The sequence below is a fragment of the Dysidea avara genome, chromosome 10 (genome assembly GCF_963678975.1).
Source record: "Dysidea avara chromosome 10, odDysAvar1.4, whole genome shotgun sequence".
NCBI lineage: Eukaryota > Metazoa > Porifera > Demospongiae > Dictyoceratida > Dysideidae > Dysidea > Dysidea avara.
In genome coordinates this window covers 14,818,034-14,836,448 of record NC_089281.1, presented here as the reverse complement: position 1 = coordinate 14,836,448, position 18,415 = coordinate 14,818,034, and the positions used below count along the sequence as shown (strand labels likewise).

Here is an 18,415-nt window from a genome sequence, read left to right as displayed (position 1 = left end):
GTTTGATCTTCCAGTGTTGAGAACTGATACCATAGATAATACACGTAATAAAGGATTGGCAACGCGCCTATTAAACCTGTAGTGACGTCACGTACAATCCTCGTTACGGTTCGTCATCCAGTTAACGCGCTCTCTCATCCGTTGCTAAACGCACTAGGCTGCTTCATTCCTTGTACCGTAGCAGGGTATTACTGAGTAAAGACGTAAAGCTTAGTTCAAACGAACGTACAACTACTAAGGTGAGTATCTGACGTAATAAAATAGTGAAACGCACTGTCAGTTTTAACCCAGCGCAAGATAAGGCCCACTGCTTCATGGCTTTTCACAGTTTTGGAGTTTTAACAAGGACACTAAAGTGCTTTTTTCCGAACAATATATGAAGAATTAATCGTAACCATTAGTAGAGTGTCGTGCTTTGTTTTGTGTAGGCGTACCACTTACCCAAAGTATGGTTTGAAGCTGTTTCATGGTGCTGGGTTTTGGAGTTTTGTCGTGGTACCATGAGGAGAAGCATTAAGTTACTATTCAGCACAAGAGAGTTCAATGTTATGGTGGTGTTATGCAAATATGCATGAGCTCAAATTCAGATGTGGCATTAGCCATCAAAGTATGTGAAAATGGAATATAAAAGGTGTAGTGGAACAGAGCATGTTATCAACATGAAGGAGCTGTTGGTGGTAAAGAGTAGTGTATCGTGACTTCAAGCTTAGACAGGGAATGATGAGCATATCTATAAATGTAGCAGCTCACAGCAAATACCATCCACTGGATATCAAGTGACGTCCTTGTGTTTTGTCACAAAAATAGACATTCCCTTCAAGTGCTGGAAACTAATGTGGACTAAGTCTAGCTAGTTCACTTTGTTATAATAACTGATATAAACAATGGACACATATTATACTAGTTATCTGAACTCCTAGGCACCACCTGCAGCTCAGATACCCGATAACTGAAGTTTGTACAAAATCTCTTTACACAATGTTAGTCAATTGCAAAGTATGAAAAATTAATAACTTCTCTAATAGAACACTCGCTACTCTAATAGAGTATTCAATTTTGACATACAGGTTTGGATAACTGAGATTCCACTGTACACCTGTGGAGCATTTGCCAGTAGGTCCCACATCCTAGTGTATAGCAGTGAAGGTAATTACGACTGTTACATTCATTGAATTCAAGCACTAGTAGTAGTATTCATATCAGATAAAACAGCAGCAACATCACAACCCTCAAAGTCAGAAATGACATGGCACACAATCTCATAAAGAAATCTTAAATTCTGAACTCTGGAATCACACAAAATCAGTGAGGCTTCCAGGTCCAGGATGGCTTGGAGTTAGCTAGATAAATGACTGATGGATGTTCCATTAACTGATCTGTGCAAAGCACACCTGCATCTCCATTGAGGCTGTCGGCTACTCCATTTTCTGCAATAATAGAAGTGTGAAATTCCAAGTAAAACCTAAATAAAGATTTATATTATTGAAATTCTAGCAAACACTTGAAATCCCTAAACATTACACAATTTAGAGATGTTGGTTGAGAGGTCTGTCACTCAGTGAAATTTTGTTGATCAAAGTTCAGAAATTTGTCAAACGATTACTTTTTTTGGATACTTTCCACATACCTAAAACAACAGCCATTGCGAGATCTTTCATGTAAATATGGCCCCCTTGGCATGGTTTCCTACAAACAATTAGCCTCACCATTGAAATTTGCTTACTGCACTATTTAGTTGTTCACTTTACATGGTCATAGCACACAGTAACAGTTGTCAACAGCACATGCATTATTAAGATAGCTGAATTTTGAGGATTTTCTGAGTGACTGACCCCTGGCGCTATACGACACACATGTGAACAACACAACAAAAACAGAATGGAGTGTTCAGTGAACTCTTGTCCTCCACCACACACACAGCCTAAGCCGGCAGCTGTACCTATTGCCACCCAAAAAACCAACACTGGGATGCCTGTGCACCACTCAGGCACTATAGTCTAGTGCAGAATCCTCCTGGGACTATATAGATCTCACAGGGAGAGGTCGCAGAACCCAAAGTTCCACAACGACCACTAAGTTGGGACAAGGACAGTGAGGCAGCATAGCCAAGTGGCTAGAGCACTAGCCTGGTAATTGAAAGGTTCCAGGTTTGGTTCCTGGGTTTGCAAATTTAGTGTTTCCTTGAGCAAGAAACTTTGTTCACATTGCTCCAGCTGTATACAGTTGGGGACCTGGTGAGCTGTCACAGCAACATCAATGGGTACCTGGCGTTTACTGGGGAAGTAAATTCCCAATGTACATACAATATCCATCTCGAGCTCTCCATTAAAAAAACATTGCCACTGGATACATAAGGTATTTGCTGCTGAAGTCCTAAACGAGCATACAATCGGCTTAAATCCTGGTTTACATAGTCCATCCTTATTATGACCTACTGTAGCTGGCTACCAGGAGCGCATCGAATCCTTGATAGAATTCGATGCTCATGTGAAACGGTAAGACTCCACGATTCACCAAGTTGCTGCCGCGCCCAAAATCCGCTGGTTGATAGCTCACTACGATCGATACTGGTTACATGAGTAGTTCCTCTCTATTACTGGATAGCGAAATAACAGCACTGGGAACGATAAAGCGGAGCATTCATGACGGGTAGCCGTATCTATGACAATAGACGCTCATAAGTTACATAATAAGTCACGCGACCGTAACGAGGATTGTCTAATAGTTGCTATGCGCGTTGCCAATCCTTATTACGTGTATTATCTATGCTGATACAGGGGTCCAAAGGGATCCCCTCTAAAAATATTGCTTAAGTCCTGGTCCAAGGTATGTTTTATAGCCAAGAATGAGTCTTGGGTTAGAATATTATTATTATTATTGTTACTGAGCAGACAGCACAGCTGATATGCTCAGGAAAAAAAAGCAATCACAAATTGAATTTAGCTACGTAGTTATTACTTTGGTACCAAGTCCACCTCTACCAAAATCATGTAAAACTTGTTTGGAGTGTATAAATGCCATGGACAAAGTGACTGAACAAAAGGATAAGATTTAATTGATTTAGAGGATTTTGACAGAGTGAGGGATTTATGGGGAAATTCAGAGACAAAGGAAGCATAAGATTGTTCAGCTACTGTATGTACTGTTACTATAGGAGAACCTCTAGTAAGTGATCTGTTGCTAGGAGAACTGCTTACTAAACAGCCATCTTGTACAATGACTACAGACAGCAGAGTGAACCAGTTGCAATGAATCACCCCAAAAAACAATACCCTTGCAAGTTACAAGAGCTGGAATGATTTATAGCAGGACTAAGTCTCTGGGTTAACAGTGGAAAATACAAGGTGACTCATATGACTGTTCACTATCCTCCCATTATGACACTACTCTAGGTGGTGCTGAGTGCAATAAATTGTTATCTCAGAAAATGAAAGAAAAATTCAGACAAAGTATTGTAACAGGTAACAGAATGTCTCCTCATCCTAGCTTCTAACAGATTTATGTAGTGTTACCATCACTAAGGGAATGACTGTGGTGATGAGAAGCAACCTACCATTGCTGGTTCTCAAGGTATAATGTGTGTTATTGTGCCAGTGTGTTATGTCACATGTTGTGTTACAGGTTGTGAACTAATGCCTCATGTATTACAAGTGCTGTCCTTCACTGTTAACAAGTATGTCTAATCTACCACATATTGAACTGTGTGACTAGTGGGTACACTTATGGGGAGGGGGTGGGGGAGATGTACAAATTTTAGATTTGAGTTCATAAACCATTACTAGAAATAATGGTCAGCAATTGGCAATTTCCAAGCTAATAGGATTTTGACCATTCACCAATGATTTGCTGCTATACTCAGCCATATATGACTGTCCCAATTGTATCAATAGAAATATGTTTGTTAATACCATAACTGTTTCACTGCCCAACAAAAGTCTCGATAGTAGCAGTGAAATTTATCCCGTATTTCACTAGTAGCAGTGAAAAAGTTGTAATTGCAATTTCATTGGCTAGAAGTTATGTTAACAATGTAGCACCAACTAGTGTTGACGGGTGTTTAGTACATAGTGACAAATTGCATACGCAGCGAGTATGGTATTAACTGGGAATAGCATGGGTATAGCAATGAAATTTGGGATAAATACCACTCTTGTTGCATTGAAAATGGAAATTTCAATGCAACACTCGTGGTATTTATCCCAAATTTCACTGCTACCCATGCTATTACTAGTACAAATACTCATGAAATTAATAAACTATAATCAAGACGGTTCATGTTGTTATTGGTGGTCTTCTGCATGCAGCTACAGCTCAGTTATTTCAAAAACCATTCTACGAGGTAATATATGACTAGCCTTAATTGTGAATCAGCTGCAGACCCTATTCCCGGGGTGGCACAGTTAAAGATTGTAAGTACCGCCATTAGGCCATATGCTATCATGTGATATCGTGCGATTTGCCGTACTATAAATTCTGAAGTTTAGAATCCATTCCATACAACTCTATCGTGAAAAAAATGGTAGTCGGTGTGGACTCTGTTAACATCAGAGATCACACTTATAGTGATCAATATCATCATGCTATGTTTTGTAACTGCTAAACTGGTGAGCCACCAAGAAGAAATGTTTGCACGATGTTGTAAAGATAGGGACCATCTGAAAAAGCAGTTTGATATAGCATATTTTGTTGCCAACCATAAGCTTGATTTTATGAAATACACAGCCATCTGTAGCCTAGAAATTAGTCATAATTTATGTACGTATATTTGTCGCTAAAGGACTGCTCCTTCTTTAGTCCGTAAAGCCACAGCAGGTACAGTACCTATAGGGAAGTCATGCAGTGCTAGGATTCTTCAGTAGATAAACAACCAGAAGGAATGATGTAATAATCACCTCCACCTCAGCAGATATCAGCAAGGTAGAGCCCAGGTGATTATTGCATCACTTCTGAGGGGTGTTTATTCACTAGCAATGCATGTCTTAGTTATTCAGACAATGGCCTCTAACTCCAGTTTTGCCACAGAATATGCAATTTGTTTGTAAAAAATTGTGACTAGGTGTCTAAATAATATAGGAGAATCAAAAATGATAGTGGTCTTCTTAGCATTAGGCTTGATGTCATTCTGCAACACTCCCACATTTGAAAATGTAGTATTGTTCCATAAAATACACTTTTGACTATATGTGGTACTTGAAGAATTGTATCCAGTTTGTCACTATAAACAGCCGACACCTCTCCTACACCTGCAGATGTAGTGTAAATTCCCTAATTTTTCCTTGTACTTGCTGTATAAAAACTGCAACCTTAGCTGTTAAGGTTACGGGATACTGTAAACCCCACATGTACACTATCGATCATTTTTCATGATTAGGGGTTTGATTTTTCTTAATGCATTGTTATCAAATATTTATGCATTCTTAACTTCTCATAAATCGACATGGAATTCAAATGTTGTTATGGAAACATGAGTTGTCCCCATGCCAAACAGTGAAAACTGTGAACCAAAAATCAGACTAATGAAGAACCATGAGAACTTACCAGCAATTCTAAGGTTTGAAGAACATCACTTGTGAGGGACTGACAAGAGGATTTGTGAATAATGTGTATAGTTGCTGAAATATGACTACAATATGGCCTAAAGCAAGACACTGGTCACAAAATAAATTTTTTAATTGATATCACAAGCACTAGAAACATTATTTCTAACAAATGGCTCCGTCAGGACCTAGACAAGAAGCCAGACTAGTAGTCTGTTTATACAAAATGTTAACAACTAGTTTGACAGTCCTGATTTTTGGTTCAGGAAAATATCGCCATTAGTCAGCAAAACAAAACTACGCATGTGCTTACAGGTGCGCCAGTTGCTAAGTGTGTTGTATCTATGTTATCTTGTACTGTTACGTGTTTTCTTATACCTTGTAACTGTCCAGTTAGCACGCTATTATTCTCCCAACAATTTAAGCCTGTTACCAGCTAGTCTGGCGCTGCCGACCCTTTTACGCCGCTCGCTTTTTGATTAGTTGGGTGGTGCTCGCTGTAAAAGGGTCTGGTCACAACCGCATACCAAACTTGTGTACGCTCCCACTATAGTGGCAGCACCAATCAAATCGCAGCATTTGTAATTAAACTAAACATTCAGCGCGTAAAGAGTAGAACCATGGATACTATTGCCCGGAGGGTATCGTATCTATGGTAACTAAGCATGGTCTTACTTGGAAGAGGACGGAGTACGCTGTTATCAATTGTATACAGAAGCTTGGCTACATGAAGTACGCCTTTGACAGTGCTGTCAAACTCGAAGCGAGATTCAAAGCAATAATTCTAAAGCGTTGCCATGACAAAACCCGCGTGATTCAATTCCAGCTGCACAAGTTTGGTATGCGGTTGTGACCAGACCCTTTTACAGCGAGCGCCGCCCAACTAATCAAAAAGCGAGCGGCGTAAAAGGGTCGGCAGCGCCAGACTAGTTACCAGCTGATACAAAACACAACAACACCAAGCCCGCCTTAATTACGTAATAAAATTTTTGTTTGACAGTCGCTCAAAATCCCGTAACCTTAATGATTTATCATGTAGGATACCTTCAACAGAATTTTAATGAAGCAGCAAAATTTAGATACTCTGATAAAACAGATATTCTAATAGAACAGTCACGCATGTATTTCCTAGATATGCTATAACTATAATGTTATCAAATAGTTAAATGAAATAGGGATCCAAGCAATAAAATGTTGTGAACCAAGTATGAATGATGCTATTACAACATGGATAGGTACTGTATATTGCATGGAATTCTTTACTTTGGAATATTGAATGGAACAATTCATAGTGAGTACTGGTAACAAAGAATTTACCACATACCAATACCATCATATCTCTTGTTTCACTACTTATTAATAACCGTACTTCATTGTTATACTAGTAATATATGGCCACTATTTTCTGCTGACCCAGGCATGGGACACTACAAGAGCATTTGTGCTTGTTTTGTAGTTTAGTTAATAGGTAGAGCTGCTACAATGTACATAACTGTTATTTGTATACTAAATATTTAAGGTTTTTATGTGAATATTAAATTACTCCAGGAAGCATTTGTTGTGTACGTTCAGGGGTGTAGCTAGCTTTCAGTGACTGTCCCCATCATGCAAGCTACTTAGCAAGAAATGCAGGCTCATCTCTGTGGACTCTTTATTACACATTTGCTTTTAACAAAATGTTTAAAAGTGTGTACATATACCTAGCTAGCTACTATGCTGCTGTTTGTGGACATAGCTATTAATATTACTATATGTATGCCAAAACTAAACAATGTATGACACACTGACTTATCACAGCTAAAGCCCCAGTATCAACCTCTTTTCCACTCTTCTCTACAATTCTTTAGGCACACTTCATCAGTAACCAGCATTGAGAGAGTTTGCATATAACAGTGATCATCCTTAGCCTTTCAGTCTCTGGTGTCACTAGTAGGACAGGCACCACACTAGCTTTTTCTGCCCTATCCATGCCTGGCCTGGTAGGTAACGGTCTGTTTTCATCAGTCCACTATTAGACGTAATAAAACAAATTTTAGCACATGATTGACCACACAAATTTCGAAATGTGATCACATTATGCTGTGTATTATATAGAAGTTTTACTGATTGATGAAGGAATCTTGGGCTGGTATAGTTTTGATTTTTGAAAGTATCATAAGACACTAAAATAGACAGAAAGTATTGGGCTGGTATAGTTTTGATTTTTGAAAGTATAACAAGATGCTAAAATAGACAGAAAGTATGTAGTTTAGTTTGTATTGGTGGTGGGTGCTGGCTCGCTGCCCAAGCACCAGCAATGTTTACCCATGCGCAGGCCTGTGCCTCAGCACCTCCTATGTATGTTTCTGTACAGTACCAACATGTTTGGATGATGGACTTAGGAGAACTAGTTACACTATGCTCCAGTAGTCAGAGAGGAGAGATGGGATTGCTCAACTACAGTTACTATTGGAAAGCTCCAGAGATCTCCAGTAAGTGTATTGTAGTTAGGAGCAGTGGTTACTAGGCAGCCATGTTTACAGACAAGAGCATTTGTAACAGATTATTCTCTGAGCCTCACACTAAGGTGTGTACACTGGTCAGTATCCATGGTAACCAGTCCCACACAGGTGTACAGTTCATTCCTTGATATACTGATGATATTTGTTGAACTGAAGACACAAAATCTTGATGATTGGCTGTTTGTCTTGTTACTAAGACTGATCCACAAACAAAGTGAGGACAACCTGTCATCAGTAGCTCATTCAGCTAGCTGAATGGCGCCTGGTTTTTTAGAAGTAGCTAATCAACTTATTTTTATTTTTCAAACAAAGCAAATGTTGTAAGTATGAATCAGTGGGTAGTTATAGTCATTGTGTTCTATCTTTACTCACATATAGTATGTTGCACATCATATATTATTGCCAGGTACATTATTTTGGCATTACACATTGTCACACTGGCTCCCTTAACCACACAACTCACTACCATGTTTATAGGACAACATTGATCAGTTCCATGCAATGTGTCGTATTCTGACAGATCCATCTCAACCTATGAACAATGAGGTGATGAGTTTAGTAGCTGGTGGATATTAAGATAATTGTTGAGCAGGTTAAGCTTGCTTGGCTGGAGTATTTCTTATTGCTAGTTCCTTTAATGCAGTCTCAAACAGTTCAGATGTCAGACCAGCATTAAGTACTCTACTGAAGATGACATCAGAACCAAATAGCTTAGAGATTAAAAAAACCAGCAAGGAGGCCATTGTTTCATTGTTTGAACTACTGTAAATGCAGTCTTATGTTATGCCAACAACCTCAACCTCTGCAGGTAACCACAGTAACTTAGGCTACCGATTTTATTCAGTTGTCATGACTACAGGATGCCACAGATAAAATATTAAAGAGCTACATGCAGACAGTTAGTGGTAGCAGTAATGAAGGGGAATCCCCGAGTTCATCAAGAGCTGGTAGCCCCTCCAAGGTAGGCAACAGTCCTGCTCTTTCTAGACCATCATCAGCAAGTGTTGAGTATTTAATTTAGTGTCTGATCTATTAGCCACAACCATTGAAGGCTCCTCCACTTTCCACCACTAAATCAGCTACACCCACCCACACCAGATCCCACAGCAAAACAGGAAGTGATCACCATGGTGAACAGAATAGTGATGCTCTTATTAAAGCCTGCCCCATCCCAATCAGAAAGTCCCGTCACTATCTAACCTATCAACACTCAATAGACCAACTACACCACAACAAAACACTCATCAACATATCAGCTCCACACCCACAAGAAATCTAAGGGGAAACACCCAGCAAGCTACACCCACCAGATACAGTTCAGCTGCACCCTGTCTAAGCAAGAAATTTAGCAGTTCTAATCCTGATATGAGGTCTGTACAAAAGGGAACTCCCCTAGAGACTGGATTAAGACCACCTAGTAATAGAATGATGAAAAGTCAAAGTGGTCAAACTATTGCCATAAGAAGGGGTAGCTCTCGTAGTTCCCTTTGAAACCATCCTGTCACAATTGTGCCAACAGTCCCAAGATCACAATCAGTTGAAGCATCAGGTAGACCACAACCAAAAGATGATCTTTACAGTCCCTCGTACTACAAGAATGGGAAAGATGGTAATCCATGTCTATTCTCATTCTTACCTGACCTCAATTTTGGATCACCTGAGCCAGAAGTCATGTCATGTTTATTGTTATGAACAATTATTTAACTTGTGTTACCATAGAAACTTATGATCATGTTACTTAAACAATTGAACAGTGCTCAAAGGTGAGTTGTGTAGTTTGTGTTGTATAGAAATTTTGACAGTGGGTTGTGTTATCCCCTAGTGGTGAGGAACAAGCTGCAATACTACAAACACTACATGGCATAGCACGAGAGAGAGGTGAAATGTGTAGCTGGGAGCAGAACTTCAGTCCAGTATTATCAAGAGTAAATAATAGAGAATTTACTCTTGGTATTATTAAAGCTGGTAGAATTACTACAGTGTGATAATGCTCAACTACAAGTGTTAGCATTAAGCATTAGAAATGTTAAAGAGTAAACCAGAACTGTTGAAAGATTATACTGAAATGACTATCATGAAAGTGTTGTAATGAAGTGGCTGAGGTCGGTAGTGATGTGATTGTTTGCTAGTTCTCTTATTGGGTGTTGTTTAGATGAGTAGAACTGCAGAAGACATCTTCTCTCCACTGGCTGCACTGGTGGAGCCCCACCCAACTCTAGAGCTGCTTGGTCCAATGTTGCAGAGTGAACCACACCCCATGTTACTAGGGTTGATCAAACTGCTAATGAAAGTGAACTGGTGTTGTTTGGTAGCCCCACTCACACTATCCTCTCCCCCAGGTGATATCTAACTGCAGCAAGGATCTCCTTCAGCAGAAAGTGAAGGAGTTATCACAAGGACTGGTAAAGGTGAGGCCCTTGTGTATTAACTTCCTAGTTCCTATTGAGCTCTAAGTTGTGACGTACTATACAAGTGTATGGAAATATTTGACATACATTTGTACGCCTGCTACTATACTAACACACATTCAATTCTTACTTCAGTCATATACAGCCCGTCAATAGTATAACCACGACTGAATTAGTGTACCCTTGTTTCATTGCTTTCTATTTTTGTGATTCCTTGTCAAATCAAAGTTTTTCTTTGTTTGTAACATAATGTATGACCGGTGACCAACACGTCTCCCATCAAGGTACCATACTTACTATAAAAATAATTACACCCTAATAAGTTATTAAAAAGCGAAGCATTTTCTGCTTTGTTTGAAGAATTTTGAAAACATGTTCAGCCAAGTCATTATGATGGAACTGGTTTTCAAGTGATACATTTTTTCACAGGAAACACAAATCTTTGTGATCCTTAGTTCTATACAGTACCCACTACCATGCTGTAAAATAAGTATCCACTTGTTAAGTTGTTAATGTTGAGAGAGTAATTGAAATTAATTTAGTGTTTAACTGTGAGTATGTTTACCAAGTATGTTTTATAAGTATGTTTGTTTGTTTATCATGTTAAGTTTTAGTGTTTAACATGTTAAGTTTTAGTGTACAAGTATATCTACTTGTAAGTGAGCAGCCCATATTGAAGTTGTAGTCATTAGAACTAGTATACATGCTCATGCTATTTCAACTGAAACTTTAACTGATAAAAATATTTATTTAACATTTCAACAATTTACACAAACAGTGGGCTGGTCAGGTTCATGGAAAAGTTTGAAGTGTCCTTACTACAGTATGTATTCTATCATTGTAGGCCTTCTCCCATACTGAGAGTGCTGTAAGAAAAGCCAGTGTTTTCTGTATGGTCTCCTTGCATACTGTCATGGGGGAGGAGTTCAAGCCACACCTCTCCAAACTTTCCACATCTCAGGTGAGTCTCACTGCTGCCATGGTAACAGTGACATCATTATCACAACTTTACAGATGAAATTATTGGACTTGTATATTAAGAAACAAGCAGCTAATGGCCACCTCTAGTGGTCTGTACATCTTTTCCTTTTGTATTGTTGACCATAATGTAAATGATTATATGTTCAACAGCTATGCTCTGGTGTGTTGCCGAGGCAACAGATACTGTGAAGTAGAATATTGTCACAAAAGGCCTCATTCTCAGGTCTTTAAAAATATTGTCATGTGAAAAGCAACTGTTATTGAATGTAAAACAGTGCTAGTGCTAAAAAATGTTCACAGTAGATGTGAGATTCACTGGATATTTGGATGTAAATTCAATTGTCGGAAGCTACATCGACACAAACCAACCAAATTCAGTGGCTTTTTTTTTACAACTAGCCTTTAGTTCAAAGAATGAAGGCAAGATGGGTATTTTATTTCATGCATTTGACATCCAAATCGCAATATCAAAATTTAATGTACAATGGGCTAAATCAAACTTAATAAACACTACGCCCACCATTAAGTATAGCTGTACACTACCACCTTGGCTTTAAGCCTCAGCTAGCATTCCTATGTATGAGGCTGCTATGACTTGAGATGGGTGGTTGAATGGTAACTTCTGGCCTTTGTATTTAGTGTGAAGTCAAACCCTTGCAATTGAAGTTGATGACTGCAGATTGCCTGTATATTGATACTGATCATGTTTAATTTTTTGCTTAAAAGGCTTTCATAATTAATTAAAAGAGCTGTACAATAAGATGTTTCCTTGGCATGTTCTACATGTTATGTTATGAGGGTACATGTACATGGTAGACTCAGAAGACAGTAATTATATGCACGCAGCTTGCAATTGCTATTTCACTCGATGATAATTTGTTCAGAGAAAAGAATATATAATACGGATCTTTTCTGAAGTATGTGGTAGTCGATGCCTTTCTAAAGCACATGTTGCTGTCAGACCTTCAGTGCTGGTCACTGTAAAGTACTAATAATAATAATAATAAAGCCTAAATGTGACCTGCTGATCATGAGCGACTTGTTTACATTTTCCTTGATCCTCATTTTATGACTTTGTTGTCTAGGGGGAAAAACCAATGGGCTATTATTAAGGTTTCAGCCTTATCTGGTAAGTGCTTTGGGATTAAAGTGATAGACAACATTTAATTGATCATAAGTCTTGAATGCAATGGCTACGGAGTTGGGACTTGTGTCATTGTATTCACTGGGGCATTCATCAAGGTATAGTTTTGCCCTAAACATACCGCTATCAAGCAAGAAGGCTGTCCAAGCGATTAAAATGAGCATAAAATTTATGTAGCATGCATTTTTCTTCAAAAACAGGTTTTCCTTATGGGTCAAAGTAGCAACATATCAAAAACACTCTAATTTTTCCCTGTACCATACATAAAGGTGAATACATTAACTAAAACTGTCACTGATCATGATATGATACATTATGTGGTGTGGTTGTTCTGTACCATGCAAGTCAGGAGTGGTGGAGCAGGTCAAAAAGTAAGGGGGCTAGCTGACTTTCCATGACAATATATAAAATTTACAAAGTGAAATTTGTAGCATACAGCAGAGATGTAGTTGAGTCATGGGGATCTGGCCAGGGGACATTCATATTTTAGAAATACCGAGAGCCTATTTTACTATGTGTTTGCAAATAACTTACCTCAGTGATCCCTTCTTGTCTTTCAGCAATCCCCCTATATATTCTAAATTTGTCATTTTTACACTTTCATTGTAATTACCACCTTACTGCAGTATTACACTGAGTAACAAATGTATCCATTTCTAAACTCATGGTAAAGTTATAGAAAACACAAAATTTTCAACTGTTTACAAATCCCAGCTCCTGTTCAATGTCATTAGTAGCTGTAGCCAAAAACTGAATTTTTTCATCCTCATAAGCAGCGTAGTCCAGGTCTTTAGCTCCACCCCATGGCTAGTACTGAGCCAATCCCTAAATAGTTTGTCAGAACACTTCTCACGATCACCTCTGCACTGCTCTTCTATAATATCTATAGTGTTGAGATCATAGTCAAGAAAGTCAGCAACATCCTTCCACTTTGCAGCCATCTTAGGGGAGTAACCTCATTATAGGCTCTACACAAACACCACAGTACGCAACCATATTATGGTGTATAGGGAGCTTGGTGTGGGTAGTGATGTTATGGTTGAATGAGTAAGTCCATCAGCTGGAATCACAAGATGGTTTATTGACATGACTATAGGTAGTATAACTGTTAGCCATACCTTTGGTTGATAATATCTTGTGATATTTGGGTGAGGAACATGAATATCTTATCCCAGATAAGAAAATTTTTAATAACAATTCAGGTGAATTTGGTGCCACTTGGTCTTGGCACAAAGTTCACCTGAATTGTCATTATTAAAATTTTTACCATCACAGCCATTTCTTGGCTGCCACGTGCACTTCTTTTTTCACCATAGCCTTTTTGGGGGCCGCACTCTTTTACAGCTTGGCTGTTTTTGATTAGATTATCACAACAGAACTTTACGGATGAAATTACTGGACTTGTATATAAAGAAACAAGCACAGCTAACAGCCACCTCTATGGTCTGTACATCTTTTCCTTCGTAATTTGGATCCAGGATGTGATATTTGGGGCAAAATGCCCTTTTCTCCTTGTGAAGCCATGCTTCTTTTGAAGTACTACATTTAATTTGTTGCAAACTTACCTGAAAGTCAAAGCAACTGTCTTCACAAGTATTAAGCGCCTCTAGAAATAATTATCAGGGGCAGATCTAGGATTTATAAAAGGAGGGGGGGAGGGGGCTAACTCAAGGTACTAATCTCTTGGATGGAGGTCTGGGAGGTGTGCTTTGCAAAGCATGCTGGAACTAGGGGAGTCTGGACCCAGGAAAATTTTGAAATATAGATGCTAAAATACTGCAATTTGGAGACATTTCCACATAAAATGCATATTTCTACCTGTAGATATTTTATATACTGCCTTTAGATACATATGGCTCTTTGCAGCATTTGCTAATGGAAAAGGTTTGGGTAGGTTCTGACAACCAAGCACATGATGCACTCTATTACAATTGCATGCATGATAATGTTGAAATTGGAAAATTTTGAAATTTGAATGATACGAGATTGAATCTGAGAGCATTTTCAATGGAAATTGTGTACCTTAATTAAGCACTACACAAGTAGATGAACAACCCTTTTAAACAGACCAATGCACTTCATTGCATGTATAGGTGCAAGAAGATTTGGAAAAATTCCATAACAGAACCAACTATTATGCTTACACTGTAGGCCTGTGACCTGGACAATGAAACCACAACCAATTATTGGGCCCTCATAACCGATTAATTGGCAGATAATTTATTTTTGATACAAAACCATTGAATGACAAAAAGCCTTGTTTACACCACACAGACTAAAAACAGTAACATTTGCTATACAGTTGTAACAATTTAATCAAGAAATGCACTTGACGCATTTACACTTTCGTAATGTTCTCTTGTAATCTTGGTGTAGTGGATAAAGGTTTTCATGAAGGAAAATTAACCGTTCTGCATACTGTGGTGTTAAGCAAGCTCTTTTTTGAGAAATAATATTTCCACTAATGCTAAATAGGCTTTCTGATGGCACTGATGTTGCCACAATGGAGAGAGTTTTCCTAGCCAATTTACAAAGTGTAGGATAAATAGATTAATGGTCTCTCCACCAGTGTAGAGGCTTGCCATCTAGATCAATTTGTGGCTCAATCCTATACTTAACAACTTCAGTACAAGCCTGTTCATCTATTGACATAGTTGTACTCCTGTCAGAGCCATTGCTACCAAATGTTTTACCTAGCACTTTTTTCAATGGATGTACTTTTTTCTTTTTCTTAGGTGGGGCCTCCACAGCAAGTGAAGAATCTTCTACATCTGATATTTCAACAACTTCACAGTCATCTGCAGAATCAGCATTAGCAGCAGTTACAGTAACATTTATCTTCATGAGTTCACAAACTTCATTTTCTACATGTTTAATAACACCATTCATCGTAGCTCTGCTTAAATGTGCAAGGGATTTAAATCATGGGTCTAAGAATGAAGCAGTATTCATAAGAAGAACTAAAGATGGCTCCAACTATCTTTGATTTAAATCCTCATCAACAGCTGCCTTAACTGATTTTATTGCTCTAGAATCGCCATCCTTTTATTCAGCCTTTTCTTTTAAATTGGCTAAAATTGGTCCAACGCATGATAACGTGGGATATTGCTGACCACTAAGTATTTCTGTGGAATCTTTAATAAAGCCTCAGAATCAAGCCTTGACTTGTGGAATGTGTAACTATTTTCTTTGCCCTAGCTAAAGCTGTATGCACCTCGTGAACATCCAAGCCATCCTGTACAGCTAGGTTTAAACTATGTCCAGCACAAGGAATTGCTGGCAACAGCAAACAATCAATCACAGCAAACAATCAATCACAGCATTCCTAACATTCTGGGCATTGTCTGTTGTAACAGCAACCACTTCCTTTTCAATGTCTATATTCCATTCTTCAGTGCACTTCTTGTATGCCTGCCAGGAAAATTACATGTGACAAGATTTCTGTGATGCATCACAAATTGGTTATCGATAAAGTGGACAGTCATTGATATGTAGCCATCACCAGATCGAGATGTCCACATGTCTGTCGTCATTCCAAGATAGGACACACCATCCATTTCTTGGCAAACACTCTGTTTGGTTCTACAATACATCTTTTCAATCACAGCATCCATAGTACGACGACATGGAACAACATATCGAGGTTCTGCTACCTCCATTAGGTTTAGAAACCTATCACCATCAATAGTGCTCACTGGCCTCAGGTCTCTAACAATAAATTCTGCGACAGATTCTGTTAGCATCTTAGCTCTGGCCGAATTAGGAGGCAGCTTTTCAACAGTCCGTGACCCTCCATGTACTTTTCTATGAAACGATCCATAGTGACACTTGGCTGCCCCACTCTACTAGACTCATGACTCAATAATTCACTGTATTTGATTGGGTGCATTGCTTGCAGATGGTTCCACAGATTGGTTGTACCACCACAGTTTGATATTTCCGCTTTATACAGTGTACAAGTCGGCTTTGTACTAGCACTAGATTTTACCTTGCCAATCGTAGCGTCTACTTTGTATCCAAAGTAAGCCCACACTGGTGCTACCTTTCCTGGAGGAGTCTTCAACTCAATACCACCACTCGCCATTATTAAAAACTATCGAGAAACTGTAGAAACTTTGAGAACAAAGTCAGAAAATGGTGCTGAGTAGCTCACATGTGTAAATCACATGATCTGTGAATTAATCGCCGATTGTGTCAGTGACAATGATAATCAATCGGCCATCGTAACAATCGGTTGATAATCGATTAAATCGACATCGATTCGCAGGCCTAGTGAATACCACACTGTGTTCACAGTTGGTCACTTTGATTTTCAACATCCTTGTTTGTTTCTCTTGATAAATCAACTTCACCACAAAGTCTTAACAATTTCTGGTTTAATCGTCGGTAGTCAGCAACTCCCATACACTCGTGTACTGTCCTCTTAAGACTTAGATCTGTTACCACCCTCAATTCGAGTTAAATCTTTCCCACCCACATCATATAATTCCACGGATATGACACTCTTTCTACTGTTTAAACTTCTCACTGCACGGGCCATGATCCAGGAAACATTTGAACAACAGATATCACGTGCAAACATAACAGAAATAAAATTACAGGCACTTTTGTGGTACAGTACAATGAATGGCTTGACAGTTGCGGTGGATGCCACACCCCAGAGTGCTTTTGCGTGATGGTTGTACGGCTTCTCGTATGGAGGTATGTATTTCTGTGTGTATATATAACTTTGGCTGATTGGCTTGGCCCAAAAAGTGGAGGGGGGGGGCAAAACATGCTTTTGAAAATAGTGTGGGGGCCCGGCCCCCCCCTGTTCCAACGCTCTTGTTTACACCTATACAACTCTGAAGTTTCAAGCTGATTTTTTAAGGTACTTGACCAATGAACAATCTAGCGCTAAACCACTTCGGTTCCAACCATTTCTCACCTTGTACGTTTTACTGCTAACAGAATGGAGAAAATGCACACCTGTGGACTAAAACATTGGCCAACAACTCTGAATCGCGAAAATTTGAAGCATACTTTTGTAGAGTAACGCTTACCCGATGCCTAATTGCCTATATATACCAAATTTTGATGGTCTGTGGTGCAAGTTATTTAGCAAGAAAGGAGACTGTGTGGCTAGTCAGGAAGCACTCCATATAACAATAATCACACGATGGGAGCTGGTGCTGTTTGCCAGAGCTGTGACAAGCTAATAGTTTAAAGCGTGAATAATGTTAGTTGTGATAACAACAGTAGCTACAGGGCTTATTCTGTTAGTCCACTGAGATGCTTTGCTGTGGTCCATGAATTTCCACATTTGTTCACGCATTACCACAAAAATGCTGTCCAATTTGTACAGTTGCTCTTAATCGGTTCAGCGCCACCTTAAGATTTTTAAAAAGGCCTGAAGTGGTAAGATACAACTGAAAATGTTCCACTCTGAGACATGGTATATAACTAGCTAGTTACAGCCTATGTATAGCCTAGCTGGCTAGCAATGAATAAAAATCAATACATAACATTGTTTCATCCCCTTTTGTCTGGATTCTCCACTGTATCAGAAAGAGTTAATTGTAATAATTTACCATGGTTATGACCTTATATGGGTAAATCAGCTGCTCTTATACTCGAGAGTTGAAAACCAGTCAGCAAAGTTTTTAGAACCACCCCTGTAACTCATACACTACATCACATCATACACTACTCACCCAGTCCTTAGCATTAACATCAGCACCCTCCTTGAGCAATAGGTGGACTATGTCATTAATATCATGTTGCAGTGCCAGGTGTAGTGTCCTCCTGTAGAAACATGATAGTTATATGGTTTCACTACATTACAAACTACCACCAATCACATCA

At 38.9% G+C, this 18,415-nt stretch overlaps 1 protein-coding gene across 11 annotated transcripts in view; it reads left to right on the top strand.

The window, feature by feature from the left end:
* Positions 1-11,661, top strand: part of LOC136268196 (CLIP-associating protein 2-like) — a 161,743-nt gene extending 150,082 nt beyond the window's left edge. For 2 of the 11 annotated variants that reach the window (XM_066063466.1, XM_066063467.1), the window contains 4 exons: positions 10,191-10,328; positions 10,378-10,446; positions 11,291-11,407; positions 11,461-11,661. In XM_066063466.1, coding sequence (XP_065919538.1) covers positions 10,191-10,328; positions 10,378-10,446; positions 11,291-11,407; positions 11,461-11,514 — 378 coding nt within the window. In that variant the 3' untranslated portion in view covers positions 11,515-11,661. Of the gene's footprint in view, positions 1-3,154; positions 3,345-3,392; positions 3,462-3,506; positions 3,571-3,621; positions 3,674-7,890; positions 8,009-8,059; positions 8,104-8,146; positions 8,253-8,515; positions 8,847-8,897; positions 9,000-9,059; positions 9,802-9,860; positions 10,141-10,190; positions 10,329-10,377; positions 10,447-11,290; positions 11,408-11,460 lie in introns of all 11 variants that reach the window. The other 9 variants (XM_066063469.1, XM_066063470.1, XM_066063468.1 and 6 more) reach the window with 9 other exon arrangements.
* Positions 11,662-18,415: the final 6,754 nt, after the last annotated feature.